Below are 26,485 nucleotides of genomic sequence, written 5' to 3' on the forward strand. Positions count from 1 at the left end.
TAATCTGTTAAAAATAACCCTAGTTATTTTAAGTTATTGAAGTTGCTCTACACAGGACATCTACCACATACTGAAGGAAAGGTTCTCTATAATTAGCAGTGCATTTTCAGGCCAAAGGAAGGAGAAGGGCCTTTCCTAAAATGGATTTGACTTAGACTCCCCTTGGAAAGGCAGGAATATCCAAAATTCTTACAATAAAATCATGAGGCCTTCAGAATAATTGTCTAAAAAGTGATCGCTCTATTTTTGCCAGCTGTGTTATAGACTGCACTGTACAGTATGACAATGAATATGTTTTTAATTAGTGAGATTGAAGTTAGGAATTGCCTAGTGTAGAATCATGTGCTTGAAAGAGGCAATAATTTTATTTCAGACAATTTCAGTCCTCTGAAAAGTTGTTTTTGCATAATATTTGTGTGATATTTTTGTATCATTAAAAAGATGAAAAAAGAGCATTTGTATTTCACCGAAGTGCTTTTTTCCTCAAGAGTGTATGTTGAGAATATGACGACAAATGAATGTTACTGCTTTATGAGAGAAAACTTTGATATCATCCTCTCCAACCCAGAGAAGGATATTCTTTCTGATCCTTCTGCTGCTCCAATATGGCCAGCCATTTCTGATGATGGAGGCTCAGATTCTAACAGGTCATTGATTTCTCCTCAAAACACATCCTAACTGTGGATTTGAATCTCTAATATTAGACGTTCCACATGCAGGATTCTTATTTTCCTTACAAAACAGCACTGGAACGATGCTGCAACTGATTTAAAATCCAGGATCTAGAATGAAAAAATAAACCAATTTCCAATCTGTATAAAGGAAGAGATTCCAGTGGGCAGTAGCCAGAGAGAAGACAAACCTTTAGTAATAAGCAGGGATATTACTTTGTTTCTGACCCATCTAGCTAGGCATGTGCCCACCATGTGCATCAGCACAGTCTACTTCAAAGCAGCTTACAAAGTGGAGTTGCTGCCTCTAGGAAAACAAATTTAAAACAGCTTCTACTACTACACTTATCAACCCATGTATGCAGGGTGGGTTCTGCCAAAGAACTGCAATGAACACCAACAATTGTTTCCGTACTCTCACAAACTGGAAATTTCAAGCAAAAATCTACCTTTCTCAAATTTTACTTCTCGTAGGTTATACACAGATAGGACCAAAACATTCAAATATAACTTTCAAGGCATAGGTCCATCCTAGCAATTCTTGTTCATTACCTTTGCACAATTAATCAAGACTGATTTCAATTTTCTCTTCACAAAGTGGAGGATTTCGAACAGCATGTACCAGACGGCTTCCCTCTCTTTCTTCACAAGCAAGATTAAAAAGGGCTGTCTGCTCTCAGCTTTCCTAGGAGGAGATTTGATTGTTTCAGTGAGTCTACCATTTTACACAGTGTTTTGTGGTTGTTTTCTTGCAACATAGCAAAATACAGAAAACAAAAATCCTTCTGCTAAATACTTGTTAGACAACAGTCCATGATGATGGTGTTAGGAGAAAGAGGTGAAACTGGACAGCTCCTTGGCACAAGGTTAATAAAATGGTAAAAGTGTGGGGAAATAACTTGAAAAGAAAATCATCCTACAATAGCCAGTACTTTTATATGAAAAAGCTTGGCAAGTAGTTTGATTTTTTTTTTCTTACACAGAAAAAAATTGCCAAATTCAAAAGTTGCTTTCTCAGTCAATTTCAGTTGTGTGACATACTAGAAGTGAAAAAAACTGCAGAAAATGTGACTGCAAGGTCACAAAACACCTAATAGGTTCTGATTTTAAGACATGTCACTTGCTTTACCTCCACCCTACACAGACCTCGTTTGATCTTACTGTTTAGTTACTTAAAATATGTGAATTCTTGTGAAAAACAAACAAACAAACAGGCACCTTCATATCCTCTTAAAAATTAACCACTTCAACAAAGGAAAGCAGTAAACTTAATGATTAAAGCATATTACAGAAGCTGGAGACCTGGTTTTGTAGTCTTAAACTCTGCCATCAACTATTTTGCATCAGTGTGCAAGGTATTTTACCTCTGTGTGCTTTACTTTTCTATTGGAAGAGGAGGGACATACTATACTTACAAATCTAACATGTTTTCTGTGCTTACTTGGGCAGTCTCCTATTAAAAACATGAACTAGTTTCATTGCAAAGACACTCATTCCACCACCTTTAAGAGCAGAGAACCCTAATGTTACTGAACTACCTTTGAAGTTGATAATCCAAGGAAAGCAACTGTAAAGGGAATAGGAAAGAATGGTGTATTCATGAATCCATAATTATTGGCTATTAATTCTTATCAAAGATGATATAGGATGGCAGGTGAGGAAATTATATTCTACGTCTTTAAATCCAGAGTGAAACACCAGCCAGGAGAGCGCTAGGGATGTTTAGACAAAAGCCCAACAACAAAGCAACAAATGAAAGAAGTTAGGCACAATGTTATTTCTTTCTACTAGTGTAAATCATTGCCTCTTGTTTAAAGAACTATGCTATTGAAACAGAAAGCCATTAAACACCTCCTAAAATGGTGTTTAAACTCCACCTATTTGTAACTTGCTACAGGAGCATAGAGGGAATAATAGTGTGGAATGGAGGAAGCTTTCCTTAGCACAATTTCTGGCCCACCAAGAAGAATGGGCTGTGCACCTTGTTCTGTTTAATCTATGTTCTATGTCTTGTTTAGGAATTTATGTTGTACACTTCACAGTGGATCTCAGCATTTTTAGTTGTGCATGAAGAAGGCTTTGTTCTTTGTTCTAAATTCAAATCAGCATTAACTTCAGTGTTGCCCACAGCAGTTTCAAAGCAGCATAAATGAGCAAAGGGTAAAATGCAGGAAGTCAAATTCTCCAACAGCAGAAGCAGCCAGAACTTTCTCTGCTTTTGCCCTTTCTATTAATGGCTTTTCCCTTCCCCTCCCATGTTTCCCTAAAAGACTCAGTAATTCAGAAACAGTGGGTTACAGATCCGCTATTTACTCACCATAGTGCAATAAAAAATAAACAAAAGCAAGTAAGAATTCTTGAAATTCCGGAAAAAAAAGAGAATGTTTAATTAGCATACAGGCACAACACCCTGCCTGATATGCCTGACCAACAATACAAAGCAACAACCTCAGGTCAAAAGGTAGGTTACAACACATGCAAAAACATCTGGATGTGCACTAAGCAATGAGTTAGTTATAGGTACATCTGTCAAATAAACACACATCTGTTCACCTAAAGAATAAAATTTTAGACACTGTTACATAAGTAAAGGTACAACGAAACAATCATAGGTGAGCAGCACGGTGGACATGAAATATCATCAAGAGACATTTGACCTTTGGAGGCAAAAATTGTGACAGGCAACTAGTCCAGAGCCAAATCCCCAAATCTTTACTTACGAAAAGCTCTCAGTGAAGCTCAAGGTATTATCAGAATGAGGACTGAAGATTTTGGCCCCTATTTAATAACAATTTTGACTAGGTTAAGATGTCTCTATCAACACGAATTTTAAATCACGTATCTGAGTTTAATGTGGTTAATAACAGTGATAGAAGGAGAGACTGAATACCCATACAAATAAAACAATGCTTTAAAAAACCCTTAAAATAAATAACAATCATTAAGGAAAACTTCAGATAATGAACATGTCCTGAAATCAAAACCAATGTGATTAAAGTTAATAAATACTTTAAATAAAGGGTTAAATTCCTTTTTATCCTAAAAAACAACAATCAGTATTAAGAACTAGGAAAACAGAAAGAGGACAGAGGTGTTTTTCTTACTTTTCAGTAATGGTGATCAGTCGCAGCAGAACCTCTCACTGTTAACCTACACATGTGTATGTTACAGGACTGGCTGAAAGAAAGGGACAGAGTACACGCTTACTGCAACTGTACATTCAGAAGATCTATTTTCCTTTCCCTTTACGACTAATCATGGGCTCAGCCCACTAACTCATGTGAAGTGCCACGTACAACACAGGTGAATTTAATCAGGGGTGAGGGGCAGAGCATGAGACCTGCCCCTTCACACCTACGGGGTGAAGGCAACTCTAACCCCGTATTAGCGTGTCCAGTGGCACGGGCTCTGTGTCACATGAAAGGGCAGCGTCGGTGCTGCTGCCCAGGCTCCCCATTAACTACAGATGAATCCAGTCTGCTGCCTCAGCTTTTTTACTGCTAAACTCTCCTCTGACTTCACTGGCAATGTGCCCACTGCTGAACAGAGGCAGTGGGTGAACTATGCCATCCCTTTTGTAGCTAGCCAGCCCACGCTCCCTGAGGCATTTTTGCCCAGAGAGCGCTGACAGGGAGCAGCCCCTCGAACAGAAGAACTGCTGTTGCATCTGACCAGTGCATGGGGACTGTGGAGCTACGAAAGGCAGGTAGAGCGGCTCTTCAGCCCTTCTCTTTCTTATGACCACAGTCCTCACTAGAAAACATCTCGCCTGTGGCAAACAGTGGGTGTTCTACAATTAGGACTTGTTTCTCTATATATGATTAGCATGTGGCTGTGGTGGAGGGGTGCAGAGAAGCGGGAGGCAAGGAGCTCCACAACCCCTGTGCACTGTGCAGAGAGGCCACTGCACCTGCTGGTTATGCTGACGTACCAGGCAAAGTCTCAGACAAAGCAGGCTGGTGCTGCCTCCCAGCTGGTGCCACCGCTCAAAGATTGCAGCAGCACTGTAGCACAGGCGCACAGGCCACATGTACTTGAATTACGTAACCTGATTGCTGGGGGAGACACACCATCCCACACTTCCTCTGTAGGATTTCTGCAGAAAGAACAAGCTTTTCCAGCTCCAATTAGGGTTGGGAACGGTGACTAGGATTACAGATAACAAGAGGTATGCTCATATTTTTGAGCAGTCATCTCCTGTATTTTAAGGAACACATTGCATCCACAAGCCAAACAGATTAACATGTTAGTCATCAGCAAAACAAATAGATTAGTGTCACCATAGCCATTTTTTTTGTTCTAAACACAGACCAAGTATCTAGTTACTCTGGCAACTCTAACATAAATTCTGCCATTGACCCAATATGTAACTTTTGGCATATAAATAGGACATGTTTTTCCAGAAGGGCTGAACCAAGATATTGTCTACTGATTTTAAGATATGAATACACAGCACATTTGAAAAAAAAATCATCCCTAACCCTTTGTCTTCCCATCTCTTCATTTGTAATACTGTAGCACTAGTCCTGTACCACCCCTTTGTATTGCAAGGGTTAACTAATGCACTGAAGGTTTTGAAACTCCAAAGAACCAATATGTGTACATAAAGTATAAAACAACAAACTGACTATGAAATAAGTAAGATGAGGAATTGCATCCTGTAACCCTAAGAACAGCAAGGAAGTTTGGTAAAATGGGATACAGGAAGATAAAGCAGCAGTTAATAGCATACAACAGAGATGCCAGTTAAGACATTGACAGTTCTTATACTTTTTTTTTTTTACGAACAGAGAAACAATACAACCAAGTTAAGAACTCACTTTTTGGACCACTTTTTTGCCATTTCTTCATAACCTTAATGTATTTTATGCAATTGACATCTGGTAACTGTTTTTGTACAGAAAATACACAGTAAGTTGGTTTTGTGGTCCATATAAACCATGCTTTTCTTTTAATCATGCACTGGGATGCAATCCGCTTCCTGCCAGTCATTAATGAAAAGAATAAGTAAGTTTCTGATGACAAAAAGCTTCCATAAATAATATTTTCCATGTTCACTTCTACAGCATTAATTAGTGAGAACTATTCAAAATGTTTCTGGAATTTCCTTTCTTGTTGCTGTCTGCTTTTCTAATTGAGGAATTTTCCAGTATTTCTGAAGTTTACTCATGCACTTATTTACAAAGAGACGGTCCTTGTGATGAGGAACCTTAATAAAATTTACAGTTGCTAAGGACATTTATAAATGCTAGCACTTGCACTCAGACAGAACAAATGGAATTTATTGTGCAGCTCTTGGCTGGGCTAACAACGTAATTAAAGTGCAAATAAAGACAAAAACCACAAGCCAGGCCGATTCATTTTTCATTGTTAGCATTAAGAAGCATCATGACTGTGGTAAGAAATGTCAGATCAAACAGACCCAGGTCACAATCTATTTTAAACAGCTATCTCCCTGAGAGGATTTAAGGGAGGTAAACAGTGATATAGCCCTATGTCTTCAACTGGCTGATTATCATTGGAAAAGTAAGGACACTTTTCCAGCCAAGTTATTCAACAGTGCTAATACCTGCATTTTATATTATGATGTACTTTAGAGCATGCATTTGAGCTCATTTTCCATGCAGCTACAACAGGCCACACTTGATTAGGAAATTCTAGGAAGTATCAACTAGTTGTAGAAATGAAATCTATCTACCTGGTTTCTCACAAAAGCATAGGCTTTATAACAGTTACAAAGAGCACATTTTCTTAAACGTATATTCATATGCAAATGCTAGTTACCAGTTCAAATAAAAATGTAAAGTTTGTGTCTGCACGCATTCAAAGTTTGCCACTGATGTAAAAGAATTTTGAGCTGAGTCAGTGCTGAATGACTGAGCAAAAAATAGACATTTTTTAAACCACTACTTTCATGTAAAATGAAACAGTCATTCCGACTCCTAGTGTTCATTGCTGATCACTACCCATTGCCAGTCCAGACATTCATTTCTCTCAACAGTGTGTCCAGAAAGTGCTTTGTAGCCTGACTTTTCAGGGAAGCTGCAGGTGCAGAAAATTAAAGTGCCTTTTTCAGGGCTGTGTGCAACATGACTAACCATCCCATGCACTGTGTGTCCAGATTTCTTGAGTCTCAGGTACAGCTCCTAACCTCGTATTTCCCAGCTGAAGCTTGCAAGGCTGGCAACTATTTACAGCTATTCAACTACAGTTCATTTACTTTCCATGCTGTAAATATTCTCATTGCGTATTAACGAAAAATTATTTACAAAGATTAGTTCATTTATTTGTGAAATCCGTCATCTTAGATAAGGCTAATAAGACATTTAAAGAAGGTTACGTTTTATAAAGGGAAGCATTAAATGTATAACAAATGTTTTGAACAACTATAGAACTGAAGTTACTAGATATTACCCTGATGCCTCTCCAGACTAGCAGATGACTCTCAAGATCCTAGTTTTTCAGTGAATATAATATAGGAGCACACCGCTACCACTACTGCCTCAGTGAATGCATAGTTAGCAATCAACCCAGGCCGCTTCAGTGCCATCTCATTTTTTCCATTCTTCTTAATATAACTGAATATGATACTACCATTTACACTTGTCCCCTTAATTTGTCACATTAAGATGGCTACAATGAGTACCTGTTCCCAGGAAAGCCTCCTGTTTTCCATTAGATGCATAATCCCTATTGCAAAACATTATCATTGCAAAGTAGCAATCACTTAACCCAGACATGAAGCATCTTTATCTTCCACCTCCAACAGCTGATTTTCCTTGCCTGAGAGGGAAATGCTGTGAGGCTCTGTGTTTCTCATTGGAAAAGAGAGCTTGCACTCTTCTCAATATTTCCCTTGCTGTCTTTAGGACTTGGCATGCATAACTTTGTTTGTTATTCCAAAGCTTTCTGCAGACTCTGAGGCAAAGCTGGCTCTTCAGGCAGGGAGTCTGGGTTCAATCTTTAGGGAAAGTTCATACAAAGTATCTTCATCTATGATGAGTGTCTTGTCAAGTAAATAGTGAGTGACCTGCAATGCAGAAAACATAGCTGAACGCACTGTATGCTACTTTCAAGTAAATTGCTTTGCTTTCCTGTTCCCCCCTCAGCCTATTTCACAGGCTGTTTTGAGATCCTCTCAAGTTGTGTTTTCTCAGAGAAACATGAAAAAATGGTGTAAAGCTATCCCAGTAGTGTCCTAGGAATCAAGTAAACCCTCTTAGGAAAGGGCAAAACCTTAGCCAGGTTACCTAAGCCCATGTTGCTTTTCTGGGCTCTGGGATGAAAAGAATTTTTTCTTTCAAGGCACAGACTGACTTCCACCGCTCCCATAAAGCAAAAGGGGAAAAGAATTGCAGTACGCACACAGCATCAGCAGACGTTTGGGCCATGTCCTCTCCCCTAACGCCAGTATTCTGGCATACGCTGTGGAACTATGCTCTAAACTGGGCAGGCAGTGTACACTTCCCTTGGAACCCTTTCCCTTATATACCACAGCCGCACTGGTTCAAATCCCAGGAGAGTTTCCAAAGAAGGGGAAAAAACTTGTTTGTATATATAGTGTTGAGAAGACAGTTTCTACCATCAGGTTACTACAACACGAAAGTACTTGCCCACATTTCTGTCTGCCCTCTCCTCCGTGTGTGCGGGAGCAGAATACATTAATTTTCACTTTCAACAATGGCTCTACCTTACAACTAATTCCTACAGCAGCTTTCATTTCATTAATACTTAACAGTATCTAAGAAAAGCCTTACCTTCTGCTGATGTTCTATGCGGTAGGAGGTCTGCTGGAACTGGCGTATTTCTCTGATAATATGCGAGATCTATCAAAAGAATGCAGGTATATAAGTAAGTACAACTGCATTTTGACTTCAGTTAGGCTACATAAGGCAAGAATTTTGCACCAAATTATGCAGCTTTTCCTGGGAGGAGGGAAGGGACAGGCACAGATTATCTCCTAATGTCTTCAGAGGGTTTCACTTTTCTCAATTAGCCATCTATTGCTAAGGCAATCTCAAGCAGGCCACTGTCTCTCTCCCGATAATTATTTTTCTTTTTTCCTTGAGTGACTGCTGCAATGTGTAGTTTTAAGAAGGGCATTAACCTGAGATCAGATGAGCAGCTTCCATGCTTCTCTCTGAGGAGCTCTACAACATTACATTTGGAGAAAATAATCTTTAAAATGCTTTTTTTATACAGACCCTAGCACACCTGAAAAAGACTGTGAATACTGCTTTCTGGTGAATCATTCTTCAAATTTTGATTAGTCTCAATAAAACTCTTGTTGCTCCTTCACAAGCCTAAGGCAGCTGCTTTTTGTCTCTGTGACTTCTCAAATACCAAACTGGATGCAGAATTCCCACTGCAAAATTCCTCAGGTTACCAGAAGGTGGTGATAGAAGACCGGGTTCAAGTAATTGCTTTCAAATAGCTGTGTATCTTGCACGATGCAAATGTATTTGAAGTCTTAGAAGATAAATTCATAGCAGTTGTAATTAAATCAATTATTAACTCATGTAATTAAACACCTGTGGGGAAAGCATGTAAGAAAATGAAAATTACCATTCTCATTTTGGAAAAATTGACAAGGCCTTCTTCAGTGAAGTTTGGTGTTCCTTCTTCAATAAATGCTAGATCTGTTAGGTACATTCCAAGGTAGGGAACCGCAGGCGGGTTACAACTGTAGGATAAGAAATTAGCATATTTGACTATGACTAAATTTACAAACTAATATTTCTGTAACTCACACATACTCTTTATTACTTAAAGTATTTTAAACAATCGGCCATATTCATCTGCTAGAATAAACAGCTTCTCTGACTTCATCTGAGTTTTACCTGCTTTGCCAGTGAAAAACCGAATGATTTGTTTAAAATATGTAATATTAAAGGCAGATTACCTTTAATAAAAGCTAGGATGATAATATGATGGAGCAAGAGAAAGGGCTGATACACTCTGGAATCAGAGAACACCTTCCGGCATATTTCAAACCTGGCTGACAAGCAATCTCAGAAACAGATCCTATACACAAGCTAAAAATGCACCTGGACATGCTTCTGAGTGGTTGGTGTTCTTCTGCAGTAGCGTAAGCACTCTAGTATCAGCAAAGAGACACAAGCACACACACACACACACATATGTATGTACTTATGTGAGTATGTGTGTATAGATATACATACATACATATGTACACATATGTGTATATGTGTGTGTGCATGTGTACATATATATATATAAATTTGTAAAACTTCCATTCAGTCAAAGTCTATTCAGACCTTCTTGACAGTGCATACAAAGAGGAAAGAGGAGGATGGAGAAGTAGCAAAGCTGATCTGAAAAACCAGGATTATAGACCCTAGAGAACTGGGGTTTGTTTTTCTTGTGGGAGAGGAGGAGTGGGGTGATGATTATTGCTTCTGTAAAGGAGCCACTCTTTCTTCCCAAGCAGTATTTGCCACTCCACACTTGCTGATTCTTGCCTCAGCAGCAACAGCAGCAAACCTAGTTTTCTGAAGCTCTGGTGTAAGAAAAGTAAAGAGCAGGGCCATGGCTGTACTATTAACTTAGGCACTCTGCTGACTACACTTAGCAGTGCACATCATTCTAGGCATTCTTCATATTATGAGGGTACTTGTTGTACAGAGGCAGGCAATATATTAACTGAAAGTTGTATGAAAGTACTTGCCCATACATCATGAGTAAAATAATTTTTTAAAAAGTGATTCGTTCCCCAACAGTAATTTTTTGACTAAAAATTGACTAACTTGAACCATATCTATTTTTAAACATTCAGTACTATTTTAAATAGTTCAATTCTTTGCTTCTCTCAAGATGATTTAAAATAATTCTATCACTCAGCTCTGGAAAGCCTACTTCTAAATTCAGACTTGCAAACAGCAAAAATACCGATTTTGCATGCAAGCAGTTGGAGACAGTACATGCATACACTGTAGAACCCTTACCACAGGACATTTTGGATACCAAAATTACTTAAGGTCAAACACCATTTGGCAAATCAATGAAAGAAAAATATTTCCAGGACTATTACAAAAAGATACAAACTCTTTTCATGAATTCCAAAATGGCAGACTAGAAGGGCCTGGGAGGGTATAGGAGAGGAAATATCATTGTACGTTTGTCCTGTTTTTATGTTCCTAAGTGTCATTTACCAGCTGCTGCTGTCTGAGACAAGAATGGATCTTTGATCTGACTCACGAATATTCTTAAGTTCTAAATCTCTTATCTGGAACAAGAACTCTACAGAATCATTAGAATGAACTCTCTAAGATGTTCTTGAATATGAACCTTTAGTTATAAACCTGGTCTTGCACTTATTGAGAAAGTTTGTTGGAACTGGGAATACTTCATACCGAATAATACTTTAATCTGTTTTAGCAATGCTCCAGAGATATTATATTTATCTGTCAGAGGTACTAAATCACAGGATATTCAGCAAAATGATAATCCCAAATAGAATAAAATTAGATTTTAAAAGGTTATTAGGTAAAATATTATATTAATTATTAAATCTTACTCAATGCCAACTCATCTTTAACATGTAGTAACCACCGTTCATAGCAATACAATTGTATTATGTAGGGAAGCATACTTTTTTAGTGTTTCTCTAAGATTTTTAAATCTTCCTTCAGATGATACAGTCTTCTGAAGCTTGTCCATGAGAGCTTTTGTCTAGAAAGAGAGCACATCACAAATGTCATTGCTGTGGCACATGAATGATGGGGATTAGATTTTTAAAAAGACATAATTCACTTAGCATCTTCATTCCATTTTCAAAAATAATAATGTAGGCATTAGGAACTTAGCTTCACTGTAGTTTCTAATGTATTTCTGAAAATGGAGATTAGGCAGTGTTGAAGATCTTCCTTTGAGTGATATAAAGAAACTATCTACACTAATATTATTAGCTAGCAAATTCAGGAAAAAAGTTCATTAAACTAATGGTCAGAAATTCATTTTACTGTGTTTAGAAGGATATTTGAGACCTTATCTTACATGTTGCTAAGGATCCTCAACTGAATTTACTGCAATTATTGAGAGTAAAGGATGTCCACTGTCTCACAGCTTGCACCAAGCTGGCTGAAGTTCTTAAAACCGAATTTGCCTCCAAGTTTCCGACAAAAACTGAATACATATTGGCAAAGATATTACTATCTTATAAGAATTATTTTCAGTGGGTATCATAATGACTTAGCTGCTTAGTAAGTGAAAAAAATAGCTTTTCATTATTTTTTATGCTATAGACTTGAGACAGCATGAAGAATCATGAGAAATTTGTCACATTTGAAACCGGATTTCCATTCAAGAGAAAGCTGTAGGCAGAAAAAGACACTTTGCTATTCTTCTATGATAACAGGCTGATAAAATAGTCAGATAATGTTTCCACTAGGCACTGGAGAGGTGTGCAACAAGACTAATCTGTTTTTTTAAATGTTTAATGCTAGAGTTTAAAAAAATCAAACAAACCCTAAACATAAAGCACTTTTGTGGTAAACTCTTTTAAGAGTTTATATTGACTGGGTTTAAATATTTTTTTTTAATAAAAGAAAGTATCACTGGCTATAAAGCACCTGAGATCAAGCAGACTAGAGGATGCAGTAACTGAGAACGTATTCTGAGTAGATTTCATTTCTGGAGCTGCTTGGGTGCTCTGCAAACACTGAAGCTGCAGAAATGTCTCGAGGAGGAAATGAAATGATAAAAGCTCACCTTCTTGCAGGTCAATTAGCCTGATCTAAAAGGGGTAACCTGAAATCTTCCAATTGGCTGGAGTAAACTCTGTATCCAAATACTGCCTACATTACAAGTGATTGGTTCTGTTCCATGGACTGCATTGCTCTGTTATTCCATCATACTAAAATATTCATTTATGTTTAAATGACAGAAAGCTGAGATTTAAATCTTCTAAACAATTTCTTCCAAACTGTTTAAAACACGGAACATAAAAGACTGGATAGCCTTCAACCTAGCTAGGTTTTTTTGTCTCTATTTTTCTTTGTTACTGGCAATCCTCCTGGCAGTCTCAGCCATGCTGCTCACAGCCTCAGCTGCAAGGCAAGGATTAAGAGCAGATATGCACTGCATCTGAACTCAGGACCTAAATGAGAAAGAGGTCTGGTTATCTAAGAGTTCGTACTGGTCAGCAAAGAACTCAGCATCTTGAGAGGAAGTGCTGACCTCTTCTATATGGACTTGCCGCACAGGCAGGGAAAAAAGGCTCCTACTTTAAGCGCCTGAGGTGACTACAGTTACACGGAGCCACTCACCACTTAGATGTGTATATCTAAATGTATCTAATTACAGAATAACAAAATTTAGTTCACTCAGACATTTCAATACTTCAAGCTCAAGTCTTAGACTTAGGCTCCTCCTCCTTCTATTGAATTCAGTTTGTTCTTACCAATATTTAATTGATGATACAAAAAATAAGATAAGTACAAAATACCTTGAAGTGAAATGCCAGCACCAGTTGATGCTTTCAACAAATAGAGTATTTTCAAAGCAGAACTATGTATGGGAAGAATATATATCTCAACACCTTTTTCCCTGGACAGCATACTGAGCAATGCAATCTACACACCATATTTGCAATCACATTTTCTTACCTGCTTGGATACTTTAGCCCAAGTTTTCTTCAGTCTGTAGATTGCACTTCTGTTCAAGGCTGATGTGATTTCTAACACACCATTATAATTGTGCATACATCGACAAATATCTGCTACCGCTACCCACTTCTCAATTGAGTTAGCCCGGGAGCTGACATCGGCATAATTCATGATTTGGGAGGCAACAAGGTTACTCATCTGACCAAATAAAGAAGTTGTTTATGACATTTAAATATCATCACTTTCAAAACACCATTGTTTAATGAACAAAGCAGAAAATAAAACTAATGAGCAGCAAAATTTATGGCTTTTAATAAAATCAGAAAAAGTATGTTGAGAACAGTGTTGCAGGACAGTGTGGGTGAATTACAATATAAAAGAAGGGTATCAGATGCAATGGGGAATGTCTCCAAGCCAATAGTACTAACACTGATTGGAAAGTCTCTTAGCAAAATGTAAGGAAAATGGGTAAAGAGCAAACACGGGGATGGAGACTCAAAGGGCATTCATTAAACAGAACTGGCTTTATATATTTAGTCTCTGAAGAGCAAAATTTCTTCTATAAGCAGTAAGTCATTTTAGAATAGTTCAAAAGGTTCTAACCTATTAAATAGCCATTGAACTTCTGAGCAGCAATTCATAAAAATGAGAATCTTTCTATACTTTGATTTAAAAGGTTAATCACAGAAAGGTTGTAACATTCAGTTACTACTACATAAGAAATTATATTACATTGTAGAAAAAGATATTTACATTCCAGAGGTCATATAAAGTGTCAAGAGAGTTCCTAAAAGGCAATCTATATTTCTATGAGTACTTACATCATTAAAGTGTTGACTAGTTTTCATAATATAGGGTGTTCTCTCATTTTTATCCAGTTTCATCCAGCCCTGCCCAAGAAACTCTCTAGAAATTGAGGGTTGAGAAAAAAAACAAACAAACAAAAACGTCACTAATAAACACACTACGACTCTGTCTGTAACTGTAGCCTAAGTGGATTTCAAGTATACTTTATTCTCTTAGAAGCTAATAACAGAGCTTACACTAATTCCAACGTTTCACTGTACCATTACTAATGCTGTCCAAAGTAGTAAATGTTGTAAAGAATTTCTTTGAATCCCTTCTCCTATTTCCTGTCTTAATTTTCAGCATTGTGACCTTATTTGAAATTGTGCTTGTCAGCTTACATGGTTATATTAGTGGCAAACTGCTGTATGAATGAAGCTGATTTGACACTCCCTCTCCAGAGACTCAGCACTTCCCTACTGTATTCACCCATCACCAGCCCAGAGCCTTACACCATGGATTTTTTCTTAGCAACAAACTGAATGAACTCAATCTTTCAAAACATGACCAGATTATGAAGAATCATAAGCAATGACAAAAATAGCCGAAGGACATTATTCTGTTATGTATGCAAATCATTTTGCCTGAATGTCAGTAACATGAATTAGTGCAGCGGCTAAAACTTCCAGTCAGTAACTCATCCAAAGTACTCACTTCAATCAAGCGTAGGAGAACACTTACTCATAGGGTATGCTTCTGAAAACTATGTGATCTAAAAGAGTTATTTGCTCTGCAAGCTCCATAGCTGACAAAGTCTCAAAGTACTCTGGTTTTGGACATTCTGACTGCAAAAAATAAGAAGACTTAGTGATTCCTCTAATATCAAAGAGCGTTTCAAAGTACAGAGTATTAAGAACTTCATATACACTTTCAACACATAACTGTAATTAACTTCTTTGTGACAAAGGAATAAGAATTGAGCAAAAAATTGTTAACAACATCAGGCTGGAAACTGGCAGGAAAACATGCACATAGCTTATACTAAACTATGAGTATGTATGTAGATAAATTAAAGTTTTTGTATTCTACATTACGTTCTATATAACCACTCTTCATCTAGTTCATTGTCCATCTTTCTTTGGATTAATCTAATGCACTTGAGGTGATGGTAACTACACTTTGGAGGATGGGCCTTGTCAATGAAGGCCAACTATGGTTCTGATGGCTGCTTTACTGTGCAGAGGTGACAGATACTATCATTTCATATATATTCATGTATTACCCATTTTTTTGCATCATGATTTAAAATGAAAACCTAAAGTTTTGACTTGTTCATCTTTGATAGAGGCTCCAAATTCTTACTTTCTCTAAATTGAAAGGTACATTCCTATTATGAAACAACAGTATTTCTGTCCAGAGTTGCAAAGCTGCAGCTGTGATACATTTTAGTGACTTAAACATACCACAATTCTATAGGAATATTTATGTATAAATTTCATGAAGAACTTACCATCTGAATTATATCCTCTATTTTTAATTGGGTATCATCTTGATCATCCTGAGAAAGGGCTCTGAAAAATTAAGTGGCAGAGCATCCCATATAAAGAATAACATCTATGGTTATGAGAAAATCTTATCACAGTTTGGCAATCATGTTTATCTAAATTAAATCCTAAGACTGCAATTGAAGAACTAAGGGAAAAAAGAACTTTCTTGCATCTGAAAACTAATTTCTGATTTTAAATAAAGTGTATAAAATAGTACAATATCAGAGTCATGCAAGCCAAAATATTGGTCTTGGAGGCTTAAAATTGCTGGCCTAAGAACAGCATATACCACAGAATGGTCAACGACAATACAGTGTTGTTAATTATTGTACTAATTTGCTGATTATAGCCATAAGGTTTCTGTATCTACCCAATTTTGACTACAGTGATGAGAAGTGAGATGGACAAATTTCAACTCTCTTTTTAAGAACTGGACTGGCACTACAAAAGCAGAAAGAACACAATAATAAAAATATTTGCTCTCCTAATGCTGAATAATCCTAGGAAACCTAAAGGAAAAAATTACATCCCAAAGCTTTTTCTCTGAGTCTTAAACTCTGTACTAAATGATATCTTTGGGAAATGTTTGAAAAATGGACGTTTCAGACGACAAGACAGCACAATAAGCATGCATAAAAGAATGGTTCTCTGGAAGTGTTCCTTTTTATTGGCGCTATACCATCCCATTGGCTGACCCACATGAACAGTTCAGAGCGTGGAAACAGAAAACAAACTGCTAGTACATTTCACTTGCAGCTAGTGCGTGCTTTGCTTTCAGTAATACAAGTGTTAATCCATGATTTCAATTGTTCCGTAGTAAACCTGTGATTATTAAGGTGATTTCAGAGTGCTGGGTCAAAAATGAATCCAGCAGAAGTAACTACTATTCCACTGAATCCTATCCAGTCTGCTGTAGTACCTTGGCACATAATTCTAAGATCTTATCCCCTCATTTTCTGCCTGCCATTTAGCCTGCTAATGAAAGCTCTCAATGCTGAGCATTCAGTTCAATGAGTCCTCAGTCCTGGGAGCGTCCCGTCCTAAAGGATTTCTGGGAATTGACATCATAATGTAATGCTGTAGAAAAAAAGGCTGGTGACGTCTCAGGTTGCAGTAAAAGTATATCCTATGTAAAGCACAGGTAATCTATAATTCTACTCTACTGGCATTCCTAAGATTTCAGCTGCAGTACTATGTCCAGTCTGAGCACCACAATATGACAAATATAAACTGCTATGAGTCCAAGTAAGCAAGTATGATAAAGGATTTGGAAAATACAGACTAGAAGGAAAGCTTGAATAGATTGGATTTATATAATTAAGAAAAAAGATCAAGGGAGAGAGAACAATATGTAAAAGACTGGGTATAAAGAGAACACCAGCGATGGGGCAAGGAGGCATTGGACTGATTTGCATCAAAGGAGATTTAGTTTAAACATGAGATTCAGCTATCAAACTGCAAAAGAATCAGTACACGCTGAAATAGGTTTTCTGCAGAAGTTGTGGAATACCTGTCAGTGGAATTTTCAAGGAGAAGTTTAGACGACCATTTTCAAAGAGGACCAAGTTCTACTGATCCTGCCAGAAAGCAGAGCAACTGGACTAAGCATTTTCTTGTTGTCGCTTCAATTCTTTATTGTTGCACTCTGTAGAAACAAGACTTTCCATGTACCAGCTGAGGAAAGGGTTAAAAGAAAAGGATTATATTGCCTGGAGACTTTAGCAATGAGCCTAAGAGATGGAATCTGTACTATGTGGGGGGGAAGGAAGCGTTAACGCTTAGAACACCAGGTTCTTCTGTTGTGGGCTGCTGTTGTTTCCTTTTGGTTTGCCAAACTGGAAATGGTCTAGGTTAAAACTAAATGCAGATACACAAAGAATCTAAGAATCCTCCTTGCCTTTGTTTTCAGCCTGTGAAATCCACACAAAATGCCCCTTTCTTCACAGGAGCTGGAAATGCGTTACGTCTCATAGGCAAGCTGTGCAAAGTCTTGAATGTTTTCTTCTTCAGGAGAACCCTCAGTGTCTTCTCCAGAGAACAACAGTGTGCATCCTCAGGAACTGTAAATAGATTGGCAATCTGTCTTTCCTTAGCAGCTTATTTTGTGCTGGATCTCATGACTGATTGCCTGCAGAAAGGTACTGCTCATCATATGACAAGTGCATGTGCTTTTCTGGCAATAAAAAAAGAGGGTGTGCCCTTCTCCCCCAAGTACTTCAAGTAATCTTGTAAACTCATTTGAGTTACTTATATAAATACAAATATATAAAACTCCACATAGGCTGGAGTTTTTATCTTAGACATAGAAAAGACTGTACTTGCTTAATACAAAATAAAATAGGAAAGATAAGGTTAAAAAGGCTCTAAGCACTTGACTTTTCCCCATCTTTTGCTTCCTGATACTCTCTAACATGGCATGTGTCATGTATTACATAAATAGTCTTCCCTCAATTAATTTAGAATTCCTCATTCTAAACAGGTATCTTGTGCTTTACCTCTAACATAACATTCTTGTGGACAAGCTTCTCCTTTTATCCATATATGCGCTAAGTTTAAATCTTCAGAGAGCAGTGCACCTCTCTGAACTAGATAAAATTACTTTCTGACAGCTTCAGTAGTGGCTTCCACTTCCATCTGCACTGTTGCTGCCCTTAGGGTACTTTGTTTCAATAGAGGTCTAGGAAGATGTATCCAGCTTCCCAGTTCTGCTTGAGTAGTTCCTGTTAGACTCCCTGAATGGCCTCCTCAGGGAGGTAAGAAGCTCAGGTCGGAGTGAAAAGAGGAATGAGAGAAAGGAAAGGGTAAGGAAAGATTTTGCATGACTGCTAAAACAGTGCACCTCACAGTGAGGAGTGAATGGAGTGCCACCTCTGTGGTTATCCTTACACATGAAGGAAGTGACTACACAAGAAATAACTTTCTAATTCTTAAGAGTTAGCAGCTAACCTTAGAGCTGTCTCTCTCCTTTAAACTATTCTTCATGCCTGAACAGCACAAATATTAAAACTATTTTCTAGCAGAAAATATTGAAATCTGACCCAAACTATCTGCCTCCTCATTCTCTTAGTCTATATAAAATATTTTAAAAGCTGGTATCAGTTACATAGCTTGAAATGTATTGTCTGGTGAAATCATACTGGGTAGAAAATTGGTCATCCATCAAATATTGATCTCTGCATATCCCTGGATTTCATTTACATCTATTCTGAGGAAGAAAGAGTAGAAAATGTTTCTTGAATCATTTTTTTCCCAGGTAGGACTGTTCATCGTCTAAAGTTATTCACTGCTGTTCAGTTTGCACTATAAATCTTCCTGTTTCAGTGTTTGCAGCCTGTTTCTGCCTTGGTGTCAGAAATTTTATCTAGATTTCAGAGTTTACTAAACAAAGCTAATCAAATCTCAAACAAAACATACTTCAGTAAGCTTGTCTAGCTTTCAGGAATAACATTGAACAAAAAGAAAAAGAAACTTTTCTGCCTTGCAGAGATATCCTGTCAGTCCATTCAACAAATATCTCATCATGTGAGAAATACCAGCTGCTCTGTTTGATGACTCAAGGAGGCATGAAGCAGTTTAGCAACTCTCATAAACACTTTCTCTGCCATTCAGTTTCTATACTGTGTCTTTCCCAGAGCTGACCATAATATTTTTGGAATACAAGCCCACCATGCAAGCCCACCTTTCCTCCTCTAATCTCTGCTAACAAAGACGTTTGAAAGGGACTAATTTCCCAAGAAATGCATACGCATGCATATATGCATAGACACAAAGGCTGTGGCAGTTTCTAAAAAGAGACATCAGTATTCAACAGCCTTCAAGGATTTAGTCCATGGAATATACTTGTGCAGAGGCTCGAACTTCAAAACCCTCCAGAAAGCGCTAACTTTCATGAATCTGTGCACATGGAACGTGCAATAGGAAAAACACTTTTCCTAACCTCACTCTGAGTTCCTCTCCTTTTCAGTAACTAGGGTAGCCTATGAAAACTGAAATTAAAACCTACAGTAAGGGCCGACTGGTGAAAAAGAATTTTGATTCACTACATATTTGGATATGTCAAAGCCTTTTTGACGTAAAGGCAGACAGCAAGCACCCCTTCAGAATAACTAAAAAGCCAATTTTATGGCACTCACCTAACAACTGATCAATGATTATTTTCACGAGGGGCACTTTAATTGGCTCATCCCTTTTCCTGTTTTCTTCCTGGCCCAGAGAAACCCTCTGAAGGGAAGTTTCATCAAAAGTTTCAGTACTGACCAACTTGTGCTTTCACATAAAAAATATTGTCAAAAATCTTTAAAGAAATTCATTTGTAATAACAGTCAAAAACTCTTCAGTTATGGTGGTTAATTTACACTCCTCTTCTAAGTAATGTCAGGCGAGAGCCCTCCATCTAGGAGAAATCCAAACAGATAACAGCTTTGCAGGCAGGTGGATGTGTAGTGGTGATGGATTTCTCCAAATCAGACACTGGAACTTGAGCCAAAAGAGGAACAGAATACCTGAAAGCAGCTCTACACATTTCTGCAACAAGACAGACTAGATACTCTACCTTTAGGACTTCTAGGGTGGGATTCAGATCCTCCTCAAGTCAATACTTATACTCCTTAATTGTCAGAAAAAGGAAGATGATCTCCAGAGGAACAGTCGGTCTGCCTAATTTTAGACAAGTTCAGTGGACAGAATCTTCTTCTGACTAGATAGGGAAATACTTTGGGTGCTTCATTAGGTGTCTACTGTTTGTTATTAACTAGGTGCTTCAGTTGGACAGAGTGGGTCCTGCTACGGAATTTTTTCTAGGTCTGTGCTGAGAGGAACTCTGTTTCTCCTCACCCTGCCATTATAACTTGTGGACAGTTCAAGAAACTTAAGAAATTATTTTATTCCATTACATGCCTCCTTTTAACATCCAGAATATTGAATATCGTCTGCCAGGTTGGTGAATGACAGCAAATCTGTAATCTGATGCATAAGAAAACCAGTGACCATTTGAAGCATGAACTGGGATAGAACATGCTGGCTTCTTACAATGTCTTGGTGCAGTCTGGGAGTGTCTGCTTAAAACTTGCCAGTTCTGGGTACGGAGGAGCACCATTTTGGTTGTCGTTTTTGCAAGAAACAGTAACCTACAGAGGCAAGTAATAGGGAAAACTCTCCCAGCCTAGGGAAAAACATGTTGCGTGTTTCCCTTGACCTGGTTCCAGAGCTAGACGTGGAACTAGGAGAGGCATCTGCATTTCTTTGTTATCATGTCCCCTTTTTGCACCAGCACTATTCTATTTTTCAGTGGTCACCGCAAAGACAAAGAAAACTTCCTACTTCTGGCCCTAGAAAACTTGGATGCCTCTTTGGTTCAAAAGCTTGGTTAGATAGAATCTAAGCATGTGGGTGCTGTTTCTTCTGTTTCTGTTGGTTTCTCGTTGTTCATGAAATCAGTTCCAAAATTGAGCAAATACTGTTTTCAGCCTACCAGAAAAGCCAAGCCCTCCTGATACAAACTACTTCTCAGTGTTAGATTCTGGGATACTGAAAAGTTAACTTTTCAAAGAACAGTTTAGAGTTGGTTTCATCTCTGAATCCACTGACAAGCTGAGAAGTTGGAGGACCAAAGGGAGTCCTGTCTTGCTGCTCCAGCAGCCGAGACTGTGCCTGAGATCACACCTCTAGAATTAGCCAGAAGTGTGTGTTCACAGCCTTACATGGGATAACAGGTCACTGCTTAGCACTAGCAAAGGGAGTATTCTTTTTTAAGCTTATAAGTACCATTATCTTAATAATGTGCAATAAAAATGAAGGCTTCTAGAAGAGTAAAGGAATCCTCATCCCTGTTTCATTAGCCTTGCTCCGTAGTCAGGCATATGCAAGTTCATTCAGTTACAGATTATCTCCAAAGTTCTATTATTTTCTCCTCTTAGTTAACTATATAGCCTTGCTGAGAATATATCTTTGGGAGTAACTAGAGTGCTTTTTGAAAGTTTGGAAATTGCTCTTAATTGTTAGACAACCCATTTTCCTGAGGTGATTTAACAGAGTTTCTCCCTTCAGTGAATGGGTGAGATATATGACCTATCTTTGTATTTCACCCTGGTTGAATGATTTTTGGCCACGATCAGAATTGATCCAATACTTTTTTTCTCACAGTTCAGACTCCTGGAGAATTAATTTCTCCTGACTAGCTAACAGCTAACAAATCTGACATATCTAGCAAATAACTGTCTCCTATGTAGCTGGAGAGAGCTCAAGAGCTTCAGACTACCTAGTCTGCTCGGTATAAGACCTTGAGGCAGCTTGTTTAATGTGATAACATCTTTAACTTGGAGAATATATCCTGATGTTCTATTGACTACAGAGTAGTCAATATGACTACTAGACTATTATGTAAGTAATACTTATACAACAACTTCTATCTGAAAGTTTATGAACAGTCTAAAAAAAAAAAAGCAGTTTAAATAAATAAATGATAAACATATAGAGGATATAGACAGGAGTAATTTCAGCTGCTACTGAAATATGGACATAAAATGAAATACAGCGACAGTTCAAATCCTCGGAACAACAACACTGCGTCATCGGCATTTACTGGACTTTAAATAGCTATTAGGGAAATATTCAACATACATGTTGGCCAGGATGCATACAGGTTGGCAGCATTGCCAGAGTCATGAAAACTAATGCAGGTTTTTAAATAACCACAGTTAGCTAAGGCTTTGATTTCATACTTCATTCTGAAGGAAAGGAACATTCATGCAGCATTGAGCCAAAAAGACTAGCTCCACATACTAAGCCACCAATGGCTCTTTTTCCAATGCCACTTTGTGGGAAATAACCAAATACTTATCACTTTGTACAACTAAATCTGTAATGAAACTATGTGGTTTGAAAAATCTGAGAGGACCAGGGTATACAGCTGCAACCCATGATGAAAGGTAGCTTTGCTGTGGACCACATCTCAGCAAATCTTCACTCTCTACCTGATTCCCATAGAAGCTCCCATTGAGAACTCAGGTAAGTCACTTTATTTGTGCTTTACTTGCCTGCCCGTAAAATAAAGTGCCATAATACTTTCCAGAAATACTGTGAGGATACAATGGCTATGAAAGAAAGATTTAAAAAAATGCAATGTTTCTACAAAATATTTCAAAGGAGTTAATTCTTAATTATTACTTTTAGTTCAACTTCTGTGTGTACTTTCTTCATTTTTTCATTTTAATTGCACAGAATCTTTTAGGTTTTTGTTTCATTACTACTTTCTTTTTATTTTATTTCTCCCCATTTCTCAGTATTTAAAAATAGAATATAGAACTTTTTCAGAATTTTCACTTCTTAAGAAATTTCACTTTTTTTCTTTTTGCCAGAAGAAAAACTGTGTGAAAATTCACAATATGGTCAAAAAATCAGTCTTCATTTAAAAATTTTAATGGAAATATCTGATTAATTGTATTAACTAGCATATACAATACACTTAGATACTAAAGTAATAAGTGCTAGAAGGAAAGAGTGGAAAAACAAACCTACCATTTCATGGAGTAGCAGTAAAAAGATGGGAGGAACTCACATAATTACACATAATTACACATAATTATTGACGTCCCATTTTTGGATGTAATAGCTAATGGTTTCTACAGAAATTGATAAACTTTTATGTTTAAAGACATACACATCTATCCCACTTCTCTGCTAGGAATAGACAGGTTTCTTTCAGATTCCTATTTTTTTAAGAAGCTAAAGGTCTTAAGGTAATTTTCCCCACTATGAGCAAACTGACATTAACTTTGGTATCAGACATATTATTAAAACCCATTACACAACAATGTATGTAAACCTTTTTGTTTATACTTCAGGCTCTTCTTGCTTGCCGTTTCTTCCAAGAATATACATGAAACACACTTTTTTGTTTTAACTTTCAATAATAGCACATGAATATAATACAGTTCAAAAAGAGACTTCTTTTCATTAATGTAAAAAATTAAGTAGTGTCCCATTGACACGAAGAGCTTATTTTAAGAATCTATGTTTGTTTCTTTTGCTTTATTTAACTTTTTTCCTCCCAGGTGAACAACCTCCTCCTCATTTTTCTGACATTCTTTTTCACATAAATATCTGATGGGGAAACCTGCCAAATGTTCTTAGAAAATTCAGACACTCTGTATTTACTGCACCCTTGTTGGCTTTCCAGCAGAATATTTACAAAAATACTAACACAGCATGTCATAGATTAATTTGTGCTTTTCAATTGTATCTTGTTTTACCCATTGCCTAGTCCTATCTTTTTATTGCTCCTTATTAATGTAAAACAATGTACATGAAAATCACATTCTTTCCTACAAAATGCTCACACTCACTAGTCTGAATTATTCTCGCTGATCTATGCATACAAATATTTGTCTCTCTCCTGGTATGATCAGGCAGTCAACTATGAAATACCAGTCCTAAGTAACAGAGCAAGGTGTTTCATCCCTAAGTAACAAATACTCCCAGTTATGCAGAAACTTGAAGGCCTTTCATTTTATCCCACTAATTAAACAGCAATTCCTCTCTGTAAGATACCCAAAGAATTTTAGACATGGCTGTCAACACACAGGAAGCTGCAAGCATGGTCTTATTACTACGTCATGACATACTAGGCTTAGCAGGGTGGATTGCTCACTCCTGAGAAAGGAGATCTCCAAGGTAGTCTAATCAGCGGTCTTATTGCTTTATTGGGTAGCATTTTTCCCTATTGCACAAAGACTGAACCAATGGCTGGCAAACGTTCTGAAGTGAAATTTTGAAGAGCTATATATTCATGAACAAAACTTAAAACACACATTTTGACATCTGATGGTTGTCTAGAATGACCAAATTCCAAATGAATTTTAGCACATTGCAAATAATATGCATTGCTAAGTTCTCCTCAGTCTGTTTTGCAGATACCCAAATCATTCTTTGCTTCATTATTCTTTAGTTCCTGTTGTGTAATGTTGCCGTATACTTAACTACAATCACTACAAATCAACCTGAGAGCTGCCTGTATTTTGCTACTGGATGAAGAAGAGACTCCATATCTGGCCTGTTTTATGGTTAATAAAGCACATAATAATCCTGCCAAATCAAGTACTCCAGACAAAAGCAAACTCTATGATTTCTGCACTGTATATTAGTAAATCTATTTCAAACAATATAGTTTACAATTATAATAAATAACTAGAAACCTATTTACCTCAGTATATTTGCAGTAGCTTTCCTTTCTTGCGGGAGAAGGTCTGGGTCTCTCAAAACTTCTTCCAGCAAATTTAATACATTCATTTTCAGTTCGTTGTTCAGGTCAAAATCCTACAAAGGAAAACAATTTTATTTCCTTTTGTTTTAAAAATGTTGATCAAGTAATTCAAAACATATACTTCTGTTTTCCTTTTTTGTGCTGTTAGGTATGAAAATACTTAGAGACATTGGAGATCTGTTACAGTTAACAGGCCACAAAACTGGGAGCCTGAAAGGCTACAAGTTATCCCCTTTTCTGACCTCTACTTACTGCGTGGAACCAGGCAAATCACTTAACCTTTCTGTTCTGAAGTAAGAACAGCGTCTCACAAACATCCATAAAACACCTTATCCTCTCTTTTCCTGTGATCAGCATAAAAACTCAAAAACAGTTGGGTTGCTGTGTCGAGACTATTGCCTAGCAAGGCTGGCTGCTGTTTATTTTACATTTTTATTGAGTTTCTCTGTCTGTCTGCATCACTCTGATATTTTTCATATGAAATTCACCTCTTTGGAAAGGTCTGCCTTTTGTTCCACATAGTGGAGTACTCAACCTAATAAGCTTGATAAATCAGACTAGCGCTCCACAGCACCGTGCTGAAGCATTTCCGTATTTTAATTCATTCTAAGGCAGGCTGGTATCTTACATAGGACTGCAATTTAAGAATAGGAACACACAGAAACAATCTCCGTTAATATCTGGTATTAGAGAATATAAAAAAACAGAATGATGTATGAACTTTAAGGTGGAAACTTACAGGTAAGACGTGAAGTAGACTTCAAAAATGTTTGTATTTAGTGTAAAGCTATCATTTGGATAAGAAAACTGAAACCAAAATCTTCACTCATCAGGTATATCTGTAGGTCTTCCTTTATAACACTGTTACTTGCAAGCAAGTCTATTACCATGTTTGTGTTAATCCACCACTTGTTTCCATGGGAACAGAAGCACAAAGTTACTGAAATTGAGAAATGTTTGGCATCTTTGTGTAGGAGCTGTATATGCCATTTTTCCAAAGAACTAGTCATGGCCCTTTCTGTTGCAACGGGCTCCTAAATGGCCATGATTTTAGGAATTCACACCCTCACCCTGGAAGGGAGACAGATAAATGGCTCTAGGGAGCTCTTTACCCTTGGTAAAGACACACGTCCTCACACCGTTCTTTTCACTTGAAGGGATGTGGGAGTATCAAAAGGCACCCGGAGTTACAAGGGGAAGTGATATTTAGTTCTTGGAGGGCTGAAACATTTAGAGTGTGGGGAGGATACTTGTTCTTCAGAGAATGTGGTGCCATGACTGAAGTTAGCACCTTCTGAGGAAGCTTCCCGTTAAAAACGTCAGCACCACACGACAGGTTAGATTTCATTTGTGCTGAGAAATACCTTGCTGTCACTCACCAGCAAAACCTTGGGCATTTCCCTCCTATGACGGGCATCCTGTTCTTATTCTTCAAAAGTTCTCACTTTGGCCAGAGCAAATTTTCATTTTGAAACCAACTAATACCTTTAAATTACTATTTTGCAATGTTTGTCCGTATTAGTAGGATATTGGAGAACTAGACGCATGCAATATCAGGCTTTGAATGGGATACCAGACATATTCCTCAGAAACAGA

At 37.5% G+C, this 26,485-nt stretch overlaps 1 protein-coding gene across 4 annotated transcripts in view; it reads right to left on the reverse strand.

Moving 5' to 3' along the window:
- Window positions 1-3,034: 3,034 nt before the first annotated feature.
- LOC104152904 (ras-specific guanine nucleotide-releasing factor 2) overlaps window positions 3,035-26,485 on the reverse strand; it is a 136,890-nt gene continuing 113,439 nt past the window's right edge. For all 4 annotated transcript variants that reach the window (XM_009688481.2, XM_068928267.1, XM_068928266.1 and 1 more), the window contains 9 exons: window positions 24,830-24,942; window positions 15,594-15,654; window positions 14,825-14,928; window positions 14,119-14,203; window positions 13,298-13,495; window positions 11,284-11,363; window positions 9,237-9,354; window positions 8,429-8,497; window positions 3,035-7,701 (listed from right to left, as the gene is read on the reverse strand). In XM_009688481.2, coding sequence (XP_009686776.2) covers window positions 7,609-7,701; window positions 8,429-8,497; window positions 9,237-9,354; window positions 11,284-11,363; window positions 13,298-13,495; window positions 14,119-14,203; window positions 14,825-14,928; window positions 15,594-15,654; window positions 24,830-24,942 — 921 coding nt within the window. In that variant the 3' untranslated portion in view covers window positions 3,035-7,608. The remainder of the gene's footprint in view (window positions 7,702-8,428; window positions 8,498-9,236; window positions 9,355-11,283; window positions 11,364-13,297; window positions 13,496-14,118; window positions 14,204-14,824; window positions 14,929-15,593; window positions 15,655-24,829; window positions 24,943-26,485) is intronic.

This window comes from Struthio camelus, chromosome Z, assembly GCF_040807025.1.
Source record: "Struthio camelus isolate bStrCam1 chromosome Z, bStrCam1.hap1, whole genome shotgun sequence".
Classification (NCBI taxonomy): Eukaryota; Metazoa; Chordata; class Aves; order Struthioniformes; family Struthionidae; genus Struthio; species Struthio camelus.